Below are 14,155 nucleotides of genomic sequence, written 5' to 3'. Positions count from 1 at the left end.
CTGTAGCTTGCGCTTGGTGACCAGCCTACAGGATTCGCTCAGGGCTGTAAGCATGAGGGTTCTGCTCCAAAGACCTCACAGATGAAGGAGCTAAGGTGCCAAGGCAGGAGACAGCAGCTGGGCTCTGAGTTTGGACCCAAACGTCCCTCCACAGAGCCAGCCGAAAGCCAAGCACACACGTCACCCTCTAAGGATCGGCCTCTTGGTGGCAGAGGTACCTCATCCCAGCTGCCCGCCACCCATGAGCGCCTTGGTTGCCCCTGCTTGGATCTTTAGGTTGCAATCCCAGGGGGCTTCCTGGGAGCACCGAGCACTGCTTGTCCTGCAGGGCCCTAACCTGGCCAAGTGGCCCCACTCACAGCACCGCCACTCACCTCCAAGTCCCCAGGGATTGTCTGGGAGGCCCCAGCTCTGCCACAAGCGTTATGCTTAGCTATACCAACTACTCCGACTGCCGAGGAAGCATGATGGAACCCACAGGGTCACGGGTGGAACCTAAAGGCCACCACCACCAAGCCAGGTACAGAACTGTCATCCCAGCATTCAGACGGCTGAGGCCTGTGCACAACATAGGCAGTTGGGCTGCATGGTCAGACCTCATCCCCTCCAACAACTGCGCCTCCGCCTGGCTCAAGTCAGACACAACGGAGAGCTGAATGGAGCCTGGCCTACCTGGGCCTCTGAAAAAATGCCTGCAGGACCCTGTCACTTCAACAGTGTGTGACTGCAGGGTGTGGGTGCTGCAGGACATGGCTATGGGCTCAGAGCAGGCTTCATTGGTAAAACTACCCTCAGTATGGACAGCCAAGCACCCCAGCAGCAGAGCCCCCTTCTGGTGGACACAGGCACTGCAGGAGAGGCCACATTCGCTCTTTATGGGTATGGGTGGCTGTCAAGCACACCTGCAGGGCTGCTGTTTTCACCGGCACATCCAGGTCTCCCATCTCCAGAGAAACCTGAGACCTAGCGATGCTAACTAAGCCTGGCTGTGTGGAGACTGCTCCATGGAGGGGGCCTGCCCGCTACCCACCAGACACCATGCGCCAACCACCCCTCTCTCTCTGGCCTGGGGTCTGGCAGTCCTAACCTCCAGCCCTGCGTGTGTAGAGATGTGCATCATGAACGTACGGAGTGGCCAGAACCCTGCCCTCCTCTACCTTCAAAGACAGCTGCTGGGCTGGGGCAAGGTTACCCTTGGGACTCGGAAGCCCCTGACTTCTGCAGGAGGGGCCCAAAGCTCTCCCCTCGTGCGCCTGGCATCCAGCCCCTGGCTTTGCCTAGCACGGTGGCTAGGGCTGTTTCAGTTGGGTCACGGGCCGCACTCCAATCCATCCATGTGCAGGGGACCACAGCAAGACACCAGACTCAAGTCCAAGAGGCAGGAGGCCATGCAGGGCCAACTTTAATACTGGAGCTGACCCGTTCTGGGTGAAGGAAGAAGTGCCCTCTCCTGGTGGGCCCTGAAGTGATGTAAGGGCTGTGTTCCTCAAAGACCCGAGGGGCAGGCACTGTCCAGTATCAGACGAGCACGGGACCCTGGAAGCCTCTTCCAAGCTCTGCACCTCCTGGCTGTTGGTGGCTTAGGGACTGGCAGCTGTGTCCAGGATTCCATGGGGACACTCCCACTGGAACAGGGTCTTGTCACCAACTTCAAGATGTCTCTCTTTTGTGAAGACCCCAAGTCAGGCTCCTAGATTTGTCCGTTCAGCAGGGTGGCCCCTGGCCCACCTCCCCCAAACATAAGAGGCTCCAGACTGAGGTGCCAAAGATGGCCCAAGGGAGCTGGAGAGCAGCAGTATCCTAGGGTTTCTGCCACTAGCCTGCAGGGAAACTGAGGGACAGCAGCAGGTCAGGCACAGTAAGAACCCTTACCTGAAGCCCCCTCAGCTCATGTGAGCAGCAGGGACGAGAGAGAGAAGCACAGGGACCCCAAGGTCTGAAGCAATCCCCACAGGAGTGCAGGGCACAGACGGGGTCAGCCATGGGAACAGCACCAGGGTACGGGCTGTGGCCACTGTGGGAACCACAGCTGCCTGCAGTCGGGCCTGGCTGGGCTTTGAGTGTCCACTTAATCCAGAGTGAGAACCAGACAACGGTGCATCCAGGCTAAACCGCAAAGGCGCGTTGTGGAGCCCTGACGTCAGGCCCGTGTAAGCCGCTGCTCCAGCCACCAGCACCCACACTGGCCAGCACAGCTCTTCAGGCCTCCTGGGAGCCCTCGGGGTTGACACGCAGCTAAACGCTCTGTGGGTCAGTCCTCAGAGAATTCCTGCGAGTCCCTGGAGAGTCCAGGTTACGAAGCTGCCACCAGCTCTGCCTGCCTGGATCTGGCCTTGGCAGGGGCTTCTGAGGAGAAAACAGTCGTTCATGATGTACTTGTGACCACAGCCAGCTCTCAGAGGGTGAGGCCAGAGGCTGCAGGCCAGGGGTGTACCCAGCAGGGGCGGTGAGTTATAAACTAGGGGCCAGGGGCACAGCCTGGCAGTAGGCCTCAGGAGGCCTGAAGCTCTCAGAAGCCACAGGACAGGGATGTGTGAAGCTACTATGACTTTCAGGGACCACCTGGTCCACTGGCTCGAGTGCAGCGGTGGCTCCTGAGCTGGGAGTACGATGCAGGATGCTGCAGGGCAGCGCTGCCCAAGGCTGTGAGTCCCAAACAGCTGCTGGGACTACGGATCTAAGTCCTGTAGGCCCGAGCGGCTGAAGAGCCTTCCCCAGGGCTAATGAGTGGATATGCCTCTGTGAGCTGGTCTGGATCCCATGGGAGAACCCAACCCCATGCCAGGAACCCACTTGCCATCAACGGGGCACAGCCGTGGCACACTCTGCCACTGGGAGCTGCCAGTGGGCGGTGTGAGATGCGTACTGTGTATTGCTCCCTTGGAGACTTGGGTACGCTCCTTCAGACCAACACACACACACAACTCAAAGGTACCTGGGTTTCTCTCAGGAAGGGGCTCTGAAGGAACCTCTGGTAACTCAATTTGTTCCTGCAAGAAGCAGAGGTGAGGTGTGAGATGCTGCACCGCCACAGGCTGCCCTGCCTGTCAAGAGAGGCTGCACCTGCCCGACAGCTGCTCTCGGAGGGGTGCAGCAGCTGCGAACCTCCTGCTGCTTCCCGCTCAGAGGCCTGGCTCTGTAGCTCTGCGCTCCCTGCCTATTGCATCTTCACTGCAGAGGGGTGAGCAACCCTAAGAAGCCTCAGGATCTCCAGCATCTGGAGCTCCTCCCAGGAATTTTAGTTCACAAGCAGGGGCTGCACAGGACCGTGGAGGAAGCTGGCACCCGGGGTGTGGGCATCCCCAGGGCTAGGAAGCTGTGCCTGGCTACTGTTGTGAAGCATGGAGGAGGCTACAATCCTGGAGGGCTGTGGTGAGAGCTGCTCATGAGTGTAGGTGGCCTCTGGCTCCCCAGCACCCATAGGCCTCCTGGCCCTAACAGGTGGGTAGCCACAGGACCCAAAGGGCAACTTCCCAGACAGTCCTACTGGGCTGCCATCAGCAGGCGGCTCTGGGGAGACAGGACAACCTTAGCAAGTAGAGGCGTTCATGGCCTGGACAAGGAGGGTCAGACACAGCTGCAGCCCAGCAGAACCTCAGGGCCTGGAGTGCAGGGGAGAGCAGGCCCCGGCACATCACAAGGGAAACTGGGCTGACTGGGCAGGGCAGGCTGTCCACCCAACTACACATGGGTCACAGGTGCCTCCAGCATCCCCCCCACCCCAGCTGCCAGCCGGGTGTGGATGAAGCTTGGCTTCAGCACAAATGAAAGTCATCTCAGGAAGGAAATGGGGGAACCAGGACTCGGGGCTCAAACGTAATAGTTGGACATACCGCTGAGCAGAGGCCTGCCTGTGGGGCCCATCGCCCAGGGGACCAGACAGCCCTGGGGACCGGTACCTGAGTGATTGCGTTTAACTCTTCCAGGATGGCTTCCTCATCCTCCTGAGTGAAGCTCCCTGCCAGCAGCTCATCGATTTGCTGTGAAGGAAGAGCTGTATTGAGAAGCCGGCCTGGCGGGGCTCTGGGTTCCCCTGGGTACAGTAACTGGCAGTGAGGGTTATTTACAGCTGGGGCTCTGGGCTCCCCCGGGAGCTGTGGCTAGCCAGGCATGTGCCAACCTGGCAATGGGTGGGCCTATGCCCAGCAATACATACCCGCTGGTACTCCACTGCCTCTTGGGTCTCGTCCAGGATCCTCTCCACCTCCTCTATGGACATCACCTGGGGATGAGGAGGTGTCAGAGCTGTTCAACAGAGCAAATGACAGCCCCTGCCAAGGGCTGTGCCCTCACCCTATCTCTCCTTGAAAAGCAGGGAAGTGGGCCTGCCCTTGATTTTGAGCCAGGTCTGTCTTCAGAGGCACAGACCTTCCTAGACCAGGAACAACCCTGACAATCATCAGTAAAACAGGTCAAAACTGGAAATCCTTCCCGTGTGGTGCCCAGACTTTTTCTGTGTTCAACCAATAGGGTACCTCTGCTGGCCTGACGCACATGCACCCAGGCGCTACTCAGATACCCAGAGAGGCAGCAAACCCAACCTCTGGCCACTGAGCCCATGGTTCCCTGACCAGCCCACTCCCTGCCTTCCCCATGCACCCCATGCAGCCTCAGCGAACCCAGCTCAGAGGCTGTGCTGTGCTATACCTCACTCAGTCCTGCCGGGCCCTGGCACACCCGCAATCCAGCTAGTCTCAGGGTCTGAGCTGGCAGACCCCCCTCACCTGCCTGTAGCCCCACCCACCTGCCACGCGCGTGAGGACCTACCTGGTGCATCTTATTCAGACACTCGTTGCCCACCTGAAGCCCCTCCATCACCTTCATCTCAATCTGCGTGAACTCGATGCTCTGAACCTGAAAGCAGCAGCCACTGGTCAGAGCCCTGTTGGGCTCCGAACTCACGGGGTGGGTGGCGGGCTTCTGGCTCTCTGCTGTGGCAGCTGGGACTAATTGAGAAAGCTCTGGGGACTTTCAAAGGGTGATGACTGACTTCAGTGGCTCTAGCCAGCAAGGACAAACCAGGATGCTCGGAACCCAACCCTGGGAGCTGTGCGTGCGACCCCCACCAGCCTGACCCGCTCCCCACCTCCCACCCTGGGGGCCCAGCCCCCACCCCATTCCCCAGGTGCTCTGGTTCCCTGCCTTGGTCCCCGCCTACCATGGCTTCCAAGCTGCTGATCTGGTTCTCTGTCCGGTCAAGCAACTGCTCCCGGTACCTCTTCTTCTTGAGCAGCAGCTTGGCCCGTCTGCAAGGGAAGGCAGCTTGTCTGCCTGGCTCGGCTCGCGGGAAGCGCCTCCTCTCCCACCACGCCAGCCCCCAGGAAGTGCCCCTTACTCTTTCCTGCCATCCTGCAGCAGCTGCCTGGCCAGAGCCCGCTCTCTCTCCAGCTGCTGTGTGACTCTCTTCTGGTACTGCCTCAGCTTGTCCCTCTGCTGCTTCAGTTGCTGGGAGGAAAGCAACAATACAGCCTGGTCAGCGGCCCTTTCTGTCAGGAAGGGCCAGGCAGCCCTCTCCAGCTGCGGCCTCTGCCGCCCACAGGGTATGCAGCAATACTCAAAACTCTCTGTGGGTTCACCCGGCGTCCCCGAGGCCCACGCACAGTCTAAGCACCAAGGGTCACCGAAGTGGCCACCAGGCCCTGGAAGGTTCCAGTGTCAGAGGTCATCAAGGTGTGTGCAATCCTTCATTCCACCCACCCTGCCCACTTTTGTTTTCGGTTTTTTGAGACAAAGCGTTGCCCAACCGCCCTGCCTCAGCCTCCTGAGAGCTTGCTGCCACACGCAAGTCTTCCCGTTTTTATTTATCACACACTCCGCTGTCATCTGCGTGAACGGACAACAGCCACCGGCTATGTTTCCAGCGGTGTGCTCCGCAGTGGATGCACGGCCACTACTCAACTGTGCTCATTCCCATTTTGTGTTCAAATGCTGTCACTTGAGTCGGAGCTAAGGTGAACCGGCCCTGGGCACATGTCACACACAGAATGACACTTTGAGGGCAGAGCACTGTAAGTGAAGGCAATGGGCACCTTTAAGATTCAGCTAGTGAGAAACCACTCACCATGCACTCTAGGTTACCCAGGAGACCAAGCTAGCTGGGGAGCTCGGCTAGAGGTGTGGGGCGTGTGTGAGTGAGTGTGTGTGTCTGTGTGTGTGTGAGTGTTTGTGTGAGTGTGTGTGTCTGTGTGTGTCTGTGTGTTTGTGTGGTGTGTGTCTGTGTGAGTGTGTGGTGTGTGGTGTGTGAGTGTGTGGTGTGTGTGCGTGTGTGGTGTGTGTGTGTGAGTGTGTCTGTGTCTGTGAGTGAATGTGTGTGAGTGTGTCTGTGTGTGAGTGTTTGTGTGAGTGTGTCTGTGTGAGTGTGTGGTGTGTGGTGTGTGAGTGTGTGGTGTGTGTGCGTGTGTGTGTGTGAGAGAGAGAGCTTTCAGATCCACATACATTCCCCCAGCCTTCGCTACGGGGTTTGCCCCCGTGGGCATCAGCTGCACGAGAGAAGGTCTTCACCCCTCCCTCCCTCCCTCCCTCCAGATTCGGGGGCCTTCTCTCCTCTCCGTGTACACAGGAACTGGATGGAGGGAGACCATGCAGCCACAGGGCCCACCTGGTGACAGTGCGGGCTGAGCCTCGGTGGCAGCCGCAGCCACGCCCACGGCCGTCCCCGGCCTCCCAGGAACTTCGGGGCCGGGCTCGGGGCGCGGGGGCTCGGGCTGCCAGCCGCTTCCGCCCTGCGCTCAGCGCCCGCGCACCCCGGGCTCCGGCCGGCCCAGGTGTGTCCGCAGCCGGGCGAGCGACGGCACCGGTTCCCGCCTCAGTTTCCCCGCGGGGCCCGACCCCAGCCCGCCCGCCCGCCGTCGGCCGCTCACCAGGATGGCCTTGTCCTGCTCGGTGACCCGGCTCTGCTTCTTGCGGCCAAACAGGTTGCCCATGGCGGCCCCGCGCCGGCCGGCCGAGCCCGTCGCCACCGCCCCGCGGCCACCGTACTCCGCCGGCCCTACGGCGGCCGCGCGGAGACTCGCGCCGCAGAACGCGAAGCGGCTTCGTCCTTCAGAGTGCGCACCGCCTGGCTGGATTGCCCCGGCGTCACGAAAGCCCTGCCGCGCCCTTTGAGCTAATCATATGCGATCTTTGATTAATTCAGTGCACCTCAGATGGGTGAGCCTAAACCAGGCTTTCCCGACCTTCAAAAAAAAAAAAAAAAAGAAAAAAAAACCGCCTAGCCGACGCCCCCACCCTGCTGGTCCCTGCACAGGAAATGCAGTGTTTTAGACTTACAAGTGCTTGCTGCAAGGCCGAGCACCCGTGTGCACCTGCAATTCGTCATTGTCACCTTTGCCCCTTAGTCTGGGAGACGACACGGGGGCCCTGCTTTCGTTCCTGCCCTGATGCTGGGGCGGATGCAGTGACCCCGGGGTTTCTCTGATCCCATCTGCCCTGAGTAGGCCCTTGGTGAGTTAACTGGGGTGCCAAGACACTCATGCCTGAGCTCTACACCCTATCAGCCACCAAGGTGCCCTGTCGCCCTGGAGCCTCCTGCTTGGTACGAGATCATCCCGCCCATCCCGCCAAGGAGCGGAGCCCGTAGATAACCATTCTTGTTCGTTTATGACTCTGAACTTTGGGCTCAGTCTTGGCCTCAGGTCCCACACATCCTAGGCAACACCTAGTGATACCTGAACTGCCCGCATTCTCCCCCCTCCCATTCCTTCAGTAACCACGTGCGCACGCACGTGCAGAAGGTGCAGAGGGGCTTTGATGTCCCCGCAGTGCGGTGGCTCTTGTGACTCCTCACCCAGAAGCAGCTCTTGGTCTTGACTTGGCTTTGCATGGAAAAAGACAGCAGGAGAGGCCAAGAGTCTATGGGGCGACATGAGGCTCTGGCTACACCTAGGGTTCTGGCTCCTTCTGTCACTTGAAAGCTGTTTCTAGGGGGCTGGGTTTTTTTGTTTTTCACTCCCAGGGACCCTCCAGCTCGCCAGGGGTCCCGTATCCCAGGGCACTATACATGCCAGTACATTCAGCTGCCCTTTATGGCACAGCCCCTGGCTTTGGTGGCTAACTATTGCGTCTTAGTCTGCTGTTCTGTGGGCCCGCTGGCCCCATGCAATCTCAGTAATGGCCCCGTCCCTGGTCCCTGTGGCCAACATTCCTATAAAGGGCGTGCTGGTGAACTTCCCTTTTGTGTAGTTCTCAAGACCTAGTGGAGGCCATGCTCTGGGGTGTTGGGTAGAGGTGTTGTACAGGTCCCGCCTCCGTGAGGCTCTCTATCCATCCACTCTTTTTTTTTTTTTTTTTTCTAATGAAATAGGGTCCTGTACCTCCACACCCAGATTTCCAGCCTGTCAAGTAACTGACTGAAGCCCTGTGAGCCTGACTAGATGCATCAGTGGCGCTAAGAGTGTGGCCGGCTAGGGTTCTGCTTCAGCCTCCTCATTCTAACACTCTGGGATCCCTTCCACAATCTTTCCAATCTCTGCCAACACAGAGCTGAAGATGTCTGAATTCTTGCTGTCTATGAGCCAGGATTTGGCAACTATGGCCTATGAGCCAAAATCAGCTTGGAAATGCTCTTTCTTTTTCTTTCTTTCTTTTCTTTCTTTTTGTACAGCCTGAAAGCTAAGAATAAATATATATTTATTTATTTTGAGACAAGGTCTTGCTATATAGCTCTGGTTGTCCTGGAACTTTATGTAGATCAGGGTAGCCTTGAACTTACAGAGCATTCACCTGCCTTTGCCTCCCAAGTGCTGGAGTTAAAGCTGTAGCTAGTTTTATGTCAACTTGACACATGCTAGTGTCACCCGAAAGGAGGGAGACTCGGTTGAGAAAATGCCTCCATCAGATCTGGCTGTTGAGCCCGGCGGTGGTGGTGCACACCTTTGATCCCAGCATCCCAGCATCGGAGGCAGAGGCAGGTGGATCTCGGTGAGTTTGAGACCAGCCTGGTCTATAGAGTGAGTTCCTGGACAGCCAGGGCTACCAAAAAAAAAAAAAAAAAAAGGGCATTTTCTTAATTAGTGATTGATGGAGGAGGGCTCAGCCCACTGTGGAGGGTGCCATCCCTGGGCTGGTGATCTTGGGTTCTATACGAAAAGAAGCTGAACACGCCATGGGGAGCAAGCCAGTGAGCAGCATCCTCCACGGCCTCTGCATCAGCTCCTGCCTCCGGGTTCCTGCCCTGTTTGAGTTCCTGTCCTGACTTCCTTCAGTGATGAACAGCGATGCTAAAGTGTTAACCAAATAAACAAACTCCACAAGTAGCTTTTGGCCACAGTGTTTCACTACAGCAATAGTAACCCTAACTAAGAAACACACACACACACACACTCACTCACACACACACACACACACACACTCACCACACACACACAGTCACTCACACACATACACACACTCACACAGTCACACTCACCACACACACACACACATTCACACACACACACTCACACACCCCACAGGATAGTGCTGTAATCCAGGCAGCCCTGGCCCCGCCTCTCACCCTCCTGCACAAGCCAGGTGTACATACTCTGGCTCTTTTAAAGAAAGACCCCGCCCACTTCCCCTCTCTCTCCCGCTGTTCCCTGGGCAGACAGGACTTTTCTGTCCTCTCTCTCTCTCTCTCTCTCTGTGCCTCTTTTCCTCTTCTCTCCCTCCTCCCTCCCTTTCTAATAAAACTTCTCACACGCTCTGTCTGCCTGGCGTGTTTGCCCCCTCACCCGCCATGGAATCCACCAAGCCCCACCCCACGCTTTATTATGACAGGTAGAGGATCAGAAGAACGGGAAAGTAGTGGCACAAACCTTATGTCCTCTCAAAACATAAAACATTTAGTATTTGTTCCTTTTTTAATGTTGGAGGCTACATTTTGCTATGTAGCTCAAATAAACCTTAAACTCGTGACCCTCCTGCTACAGCCTTCCGAGTGATGAGATTCTAAGTGCACGGGCCACTACCCCCATACCCCCAGCACTGCTGTGAATCCAGTCCCCGTTCCAAGCTATTTCCTGCCATGTCACACCGTGGGCCCCAAGACTTAACTACAAGCCTTGTGTCAACAAAAGGTGGGGTCCTCAAGGAGCACGGGGACTCCTGAGGACTTGCTACAGGTGGGCTCATAAAAAGGTCCCCAAATGTGGGGCTCCAGTTCCTTTGGCCACAGCCAAGTCTGTCTGGTGGGAGAGGACGCATGTGATTTGGATTTCAGGGTTCCTGTCTTTCCATCAAGGTGCTAACTTTCCCCCTCTGGTGCCAGGGAAAGTACCCGGACCTCTCTCTGTGTGTCAGGAAGTGAGCCACCACTGAGCTATACTCAGGCCAGAGCCCTAACTTTCCAGAAGGAACTCCTGTGGGCAGGCACACATTCAGCCAGTCATGTGATGGCGTGGTGGGTATGAATGCAAAGGCCCTGACTGCAACAGTGCTGGTCCTGCGGCCGTGGCCACGAGAGGGCAGGGAGCACTTGGCTTCTTAGCTGAGGACTTTAGATTTGAGCTACCTGGTGATTGCCGTGAATGTTCTAGTGCACTGAGGGGCCCTCTGGTGACCTGCAGAAGTTACTTGGACCCCATGTCATGTTAAGTGTCCCTTTATCGCCACCAGACAGTGGAGGCAGCTTCCTTGGAGGCAATGCCCACATGCCATTGACAGGAGCACCCATTTCCCACAGGCAAGGAGCTCAGCAGCGTACTCAAGCCCAGTGCCGAGGCCCAGTGCATACTGTAAGACCATCTTGGAAGACACTGCCTCTAGGACTGCTCCTGCCTGTGCAGCCCCGGAGAGAGACAGCAGCTGTACTGGTCACCAGGTGCTGGACCTTCCGTCACCCAAAGCGCACACAAGAACTTAAGACGTGCAGGGTTAGCAAATGCCAAGAAAATGCTGAGTTGCTCAGGCTGGGAAGACTCCGTTGGGGGATTAGGTGTCTTCGGTGAGGAAGCCTGACCAGAGCGAAAGCAGGGTCACACGGGGAGCGGTGCTGGCTAGCCACAAAACTCAGAAAGCGGCATGTGTGGCCAGGAGCTCCCACCAGACCGCTGAAGGCATCCTTGGGGGTAGGACAGCAGAGGAGTGTGCAAAAGCCCCCCTCAGACATGGGATCTCTGAAGAGTCCACTGGGGGCTGCGGGGCTGGAGGAAGGAGGGTGCTGGGCCCAAAGCGGTGGGTTGGGGCTAGGGCGTGTTCCTGAGCGCTTGCAAGGCACACAAGTCCTGTCCCCTCCGCCAAGCGCAAACAGGAGGCGGGGATGCCCCTTCCGCTCCAGGCGTTGCTGCAGCTCCAGCGCCCTCTGCTGACAGAGCCCAAGCTTGCACTCACCAGGGCCCAGCTACACCCTCACCAAGCTGTCTCAGGAGGGAGGCTCTGAAGCCAGCCTGTGATTAGGGCCACCACGAAGCTTCTCAGTCTAGGTGGCAGATGCAGAACGGTCCCTTCCTGGCACCTCTGTGCGCCTGTTCTTGAAACGTAGCCATCAAGACAGAAGGGGCTGCCAGGCCGGGGAAAGAATCCAGGCAAGACCTGTGACGGTTTGCATGAAGAAGCATTCCCTACAGTGTTCCCCAGCTGTGCTGTTTGCCGAGGGTGTGACTTTGGGAAGCAAGGCTAAGTTGCAGGAAGGATGCTGGGCTGTGCTGGTCCCTGGTCCAGTCCTCCACCTCCACTTGCTATCCACTACCATGTGAACTCCTTCTTGCCACCGTGAGGCTAGGCTCCACTTTACCATGGGCCCAAAATCAGAGGAGCCAGGCACTGTGAACCAAAACAGAAAATCTCTTCTTAGGCTGTCTCTGGTAGTTATGTTATTTCAGCCACGAGACAAGTAACCAAGATGGCACTCTCGGCAGTGAGCCATGCCAGAAGGAATGTTCCACCCCTATCAGGTGTGCCTCTGCAGCTGAGGCCAGCAGGGCAGAGATGCGCCTTCCTTGACAAGGGCCACACAAATCCAGACCTGTGAGAATGAACCACGGCTGCTGTCTCACCCACTTGGGGTGACAGCCATGGATAGCTGGAAGGGTGCTTGCCGGTTCCTGGGAAGGCAGAGGGAAGAGACTGCATAACACATAACAGTCAGTGCTGTCTGTCCGATGCTGTCCTGGTTCTGGCCCTGTTGCACTTGGGGGTCAGGTTAGAGTTCCTGGCTTTCCACTGAAGTACTTAAAGAAAAAACCACATGTGTGTGTATGTGCGTGTGTGTTCATGTGACTGCAGGTGTTTAAGTGCCACGTGTATGCACGTGGAGGTCAGAGGACAACCTCTGGTCCTACTTCAGGGTCTTTGATTCATTTCCTGTGCCAGGTTTGCTGGCCCGCAGGCTTCTGGAGATTTTCCCGTTTCCATTTCCCATCTCTCCTTTGGGGTGCCGGGATTACAGATGCCTCACTATGGGCTTGGGGGAGCTCTCAGGACACACGCTTCACCCTGGGGCCATCTCCGCAGCCTGACATGGTGATACTGTGTCTGGCTTGTTGGCTCCAGCAGGGCCTGTAAAATGTTCATCCTTGCTCTAAGGCATTTGCAATGACTGGAGACCGTCCCCATTTGTCCTGACTCCTGCGCTAGGCTTGGCATCCTTAGTGGTAACCTAACCCGCCCTGCATGGGTCTTTTAGCCTTTGGTACCCCAGGTTCCTGAGAAATCAGGGATCCGTTTGGATGACAACTCCCACCTCATCTTTGGTCTGCAAGCTGATGCCATGATGCATGAACGGCCCCAGGAGGCTCACATGCTTGAATACTCATGCCCCACTTGGTGGCATGGTGGGGGAGGTGGACTATGGAACCTATAGGTGTCGGCACCTGCTGGCAGCACTTTGAAAGTTAGTGGTTGTGGTGTCTGCTTGGCTCCCAGTTCACCCCACTGTGGAATCTGCCACCTCCCATTCCTGCTGCTGTGGCCAGAGCTGCTCTGCCCTGCCTCCTGCGTGGCAACCTCCTGAAACCGTGGGCCCACACCAACCCATCTCGCTCTATTATTGTTTCTGCAGGGTCTTTTGTTTTAAAGACGCAAAAAGCATGAATATAGCTGTGCCCTGGGGAGACAAGGAAAGTACAGAGTGGCTTCCTCCCGATGGCTGGATTTTAATATACCTTCCTTCCAGAGTACCCCCAACCAGTGTGTGTGCGTGTGCGTGTGTGCTCCTATTAAGGAGCTGACACAGCTCACTGTAACATAGTCTGGGCTTTTCACAGACAGACAAGCCAATGCTGGAGTCCAAGGCTTGAAGGATAGGCCAGCTGCACAAATCCAGAGAGCGAGTAGCGTTGTTTCGTGGCCTGTGAGGCTGTCTCCCGAATATCATCCAGCCAGATAGCAAGTGTGTGTGTTGCGTGTGACAGGACCCAGCCAGCTCTCACTTCCATCAGGTCTGGGGGGGGGTGACAAGGAGTGACAAGCTCCAGAACACGTTAGTGTTACCGCCACAGGTGTGGCCTGCAAGCAAGGGATCTGTGCAGACAGGTGCAGGGCTCCTGCTGTGTGGGGGCTTTGGGGAGAGGGGTCTGATGGGAGGTGTCTCATAACAGGGGTCACCGCCAGCCTCTCCATTCTCTTCCTCACAGTGCTTTCTGATTTTCCGCCCAGATGACCTGCAGAGGCTGAGAATTCAATTTACTTTGTAATCCTGCACCCTGCAGGGCACACAGCCTGCATAGGATCCGTGGGCACAGCAGCGCTGCCTCAGGAAACCTGGTTTCCTCTCCTAGCAGCCCACATGCTTCCTGGTTTTCTCACTCTGCCTTGAACTGAGAATTTAAAACCCCTTGTATGTCATTCTAAAAATGCAATCTTCCTGGTGCCGGCAGACATCAGCATCCCACCCCACACCTCTGATCCCCACCCTGGTGCTGCTCTGAGCTGTTCCTTGATCACCCAACTCTGCTTTCCAGAAAGACTCCATTCCAGGTAGTGACCAGGGTGTGACCGAATGACAGACTGGGTGGGGTAGGGAGCTGGTGTCCTGTTACACAGCTCTAGGGTCAGAAATCATGGAAAGTGTCAGAGGAATACAGGCAGCAAGCTTCTCTGCAAGCTGTTTGGGAGGCCGCACCAGGCTTTCCCTGGCTTCCAGAAGCACCACACTGTGATCCTCCGCCTTCACACCACATCTCCCTGTGCCTGTGTCTAAATCCTTTTTATAAAGACATCATCACATTGGAATAAGTCT

General features: G+C 56.9%; 1 protein-coding gene across 2 annotated transcripts; it reads right to left on the bottom strand.

The window, feature by feature from the left end:
- Positions 1–1,365: 1,365 nt before the first annotated feature.
- Chmp6 (charged multivesicular body protein 6) lies at positions 1,366–7,023 on the bottom strand. 2 transcript variants are annotated; one of them, XM_051181752.1, is made up of 8 exons: positions 6,861–7,023; positions 5,336–5,445; positions 5,159–5,246; positions 4,768–4,854; positions 4,157–4,222; positions 3,900–3,980; positions 2,936–2,990; positions 1,366–2,346 (listed from the first exon to the last, which is right to left on the bottom strand). In XM_051181752.1, the coding sequence occupies exons 1-8, from the start codon at positions 6,921–6,923 to the stop codon at positions 2,294–2,296; spliced, it is 603 nt and encodes a 200-aa protein (XP_051037709.1). In that variant the 5' UTR covers positions 6,924–7,023; the 3' UTR covers positions 1,366–2,293. The 2 variants fall into 2 exon arrangements, with proteins under 2 accessions (XP_051037709.1, XP_051037718.1); XM_051181761.1 differs by having other exon boundaries at positions 1,366–2,343.
- Between the last annotated feature and the right edge of the window lie 7,132 nt (positions 7,024–14,155).

Source organism: Phodopus roborovskii, unplaced genomic scaffold (genome assembly GCF_943737965.1).
Source record: "Phodopus roborovskii unplaced genomic scaffold, PHOROB, whole genome shotgun sequence".
Classification (NCBI taxonomy): domain Eukaryota; kingdom Metazoa; phylum Chordata; class Mammalia; order Rodentia; family Cricetidae; genus Phodopus; species Phodopus roborovskii.
This window is presented reverse-complemented; position numbering and strand designations above follow the sequence as displayed.

Bases quoted from the DNA above. Each gene is read 5' to 3' on its own strand.
- Chmp6 (XM_051181752.1), bottom strand. From the start codon at position 6,923: ATGGGCAACCTGTTTGGCCGCAAGAAGCAGAGCCGGGTCACCGAGCAG. The intron at 4,855-5,158 runs GTAGGCGGGGAC...TGCTGCTTTCAG, and splicing joins TCAGCAGCTTGGAAGCCATG to GTTCAGAGCATCGAGTTCAC. The intron at 2,347-2,935 runs GTACCTTTGAGT...TTTTCTCCTCAG, and splicing joins CCTTCCTGAGAGAAACCCAG to AAGCCCCTGCCAAGGCCAGA.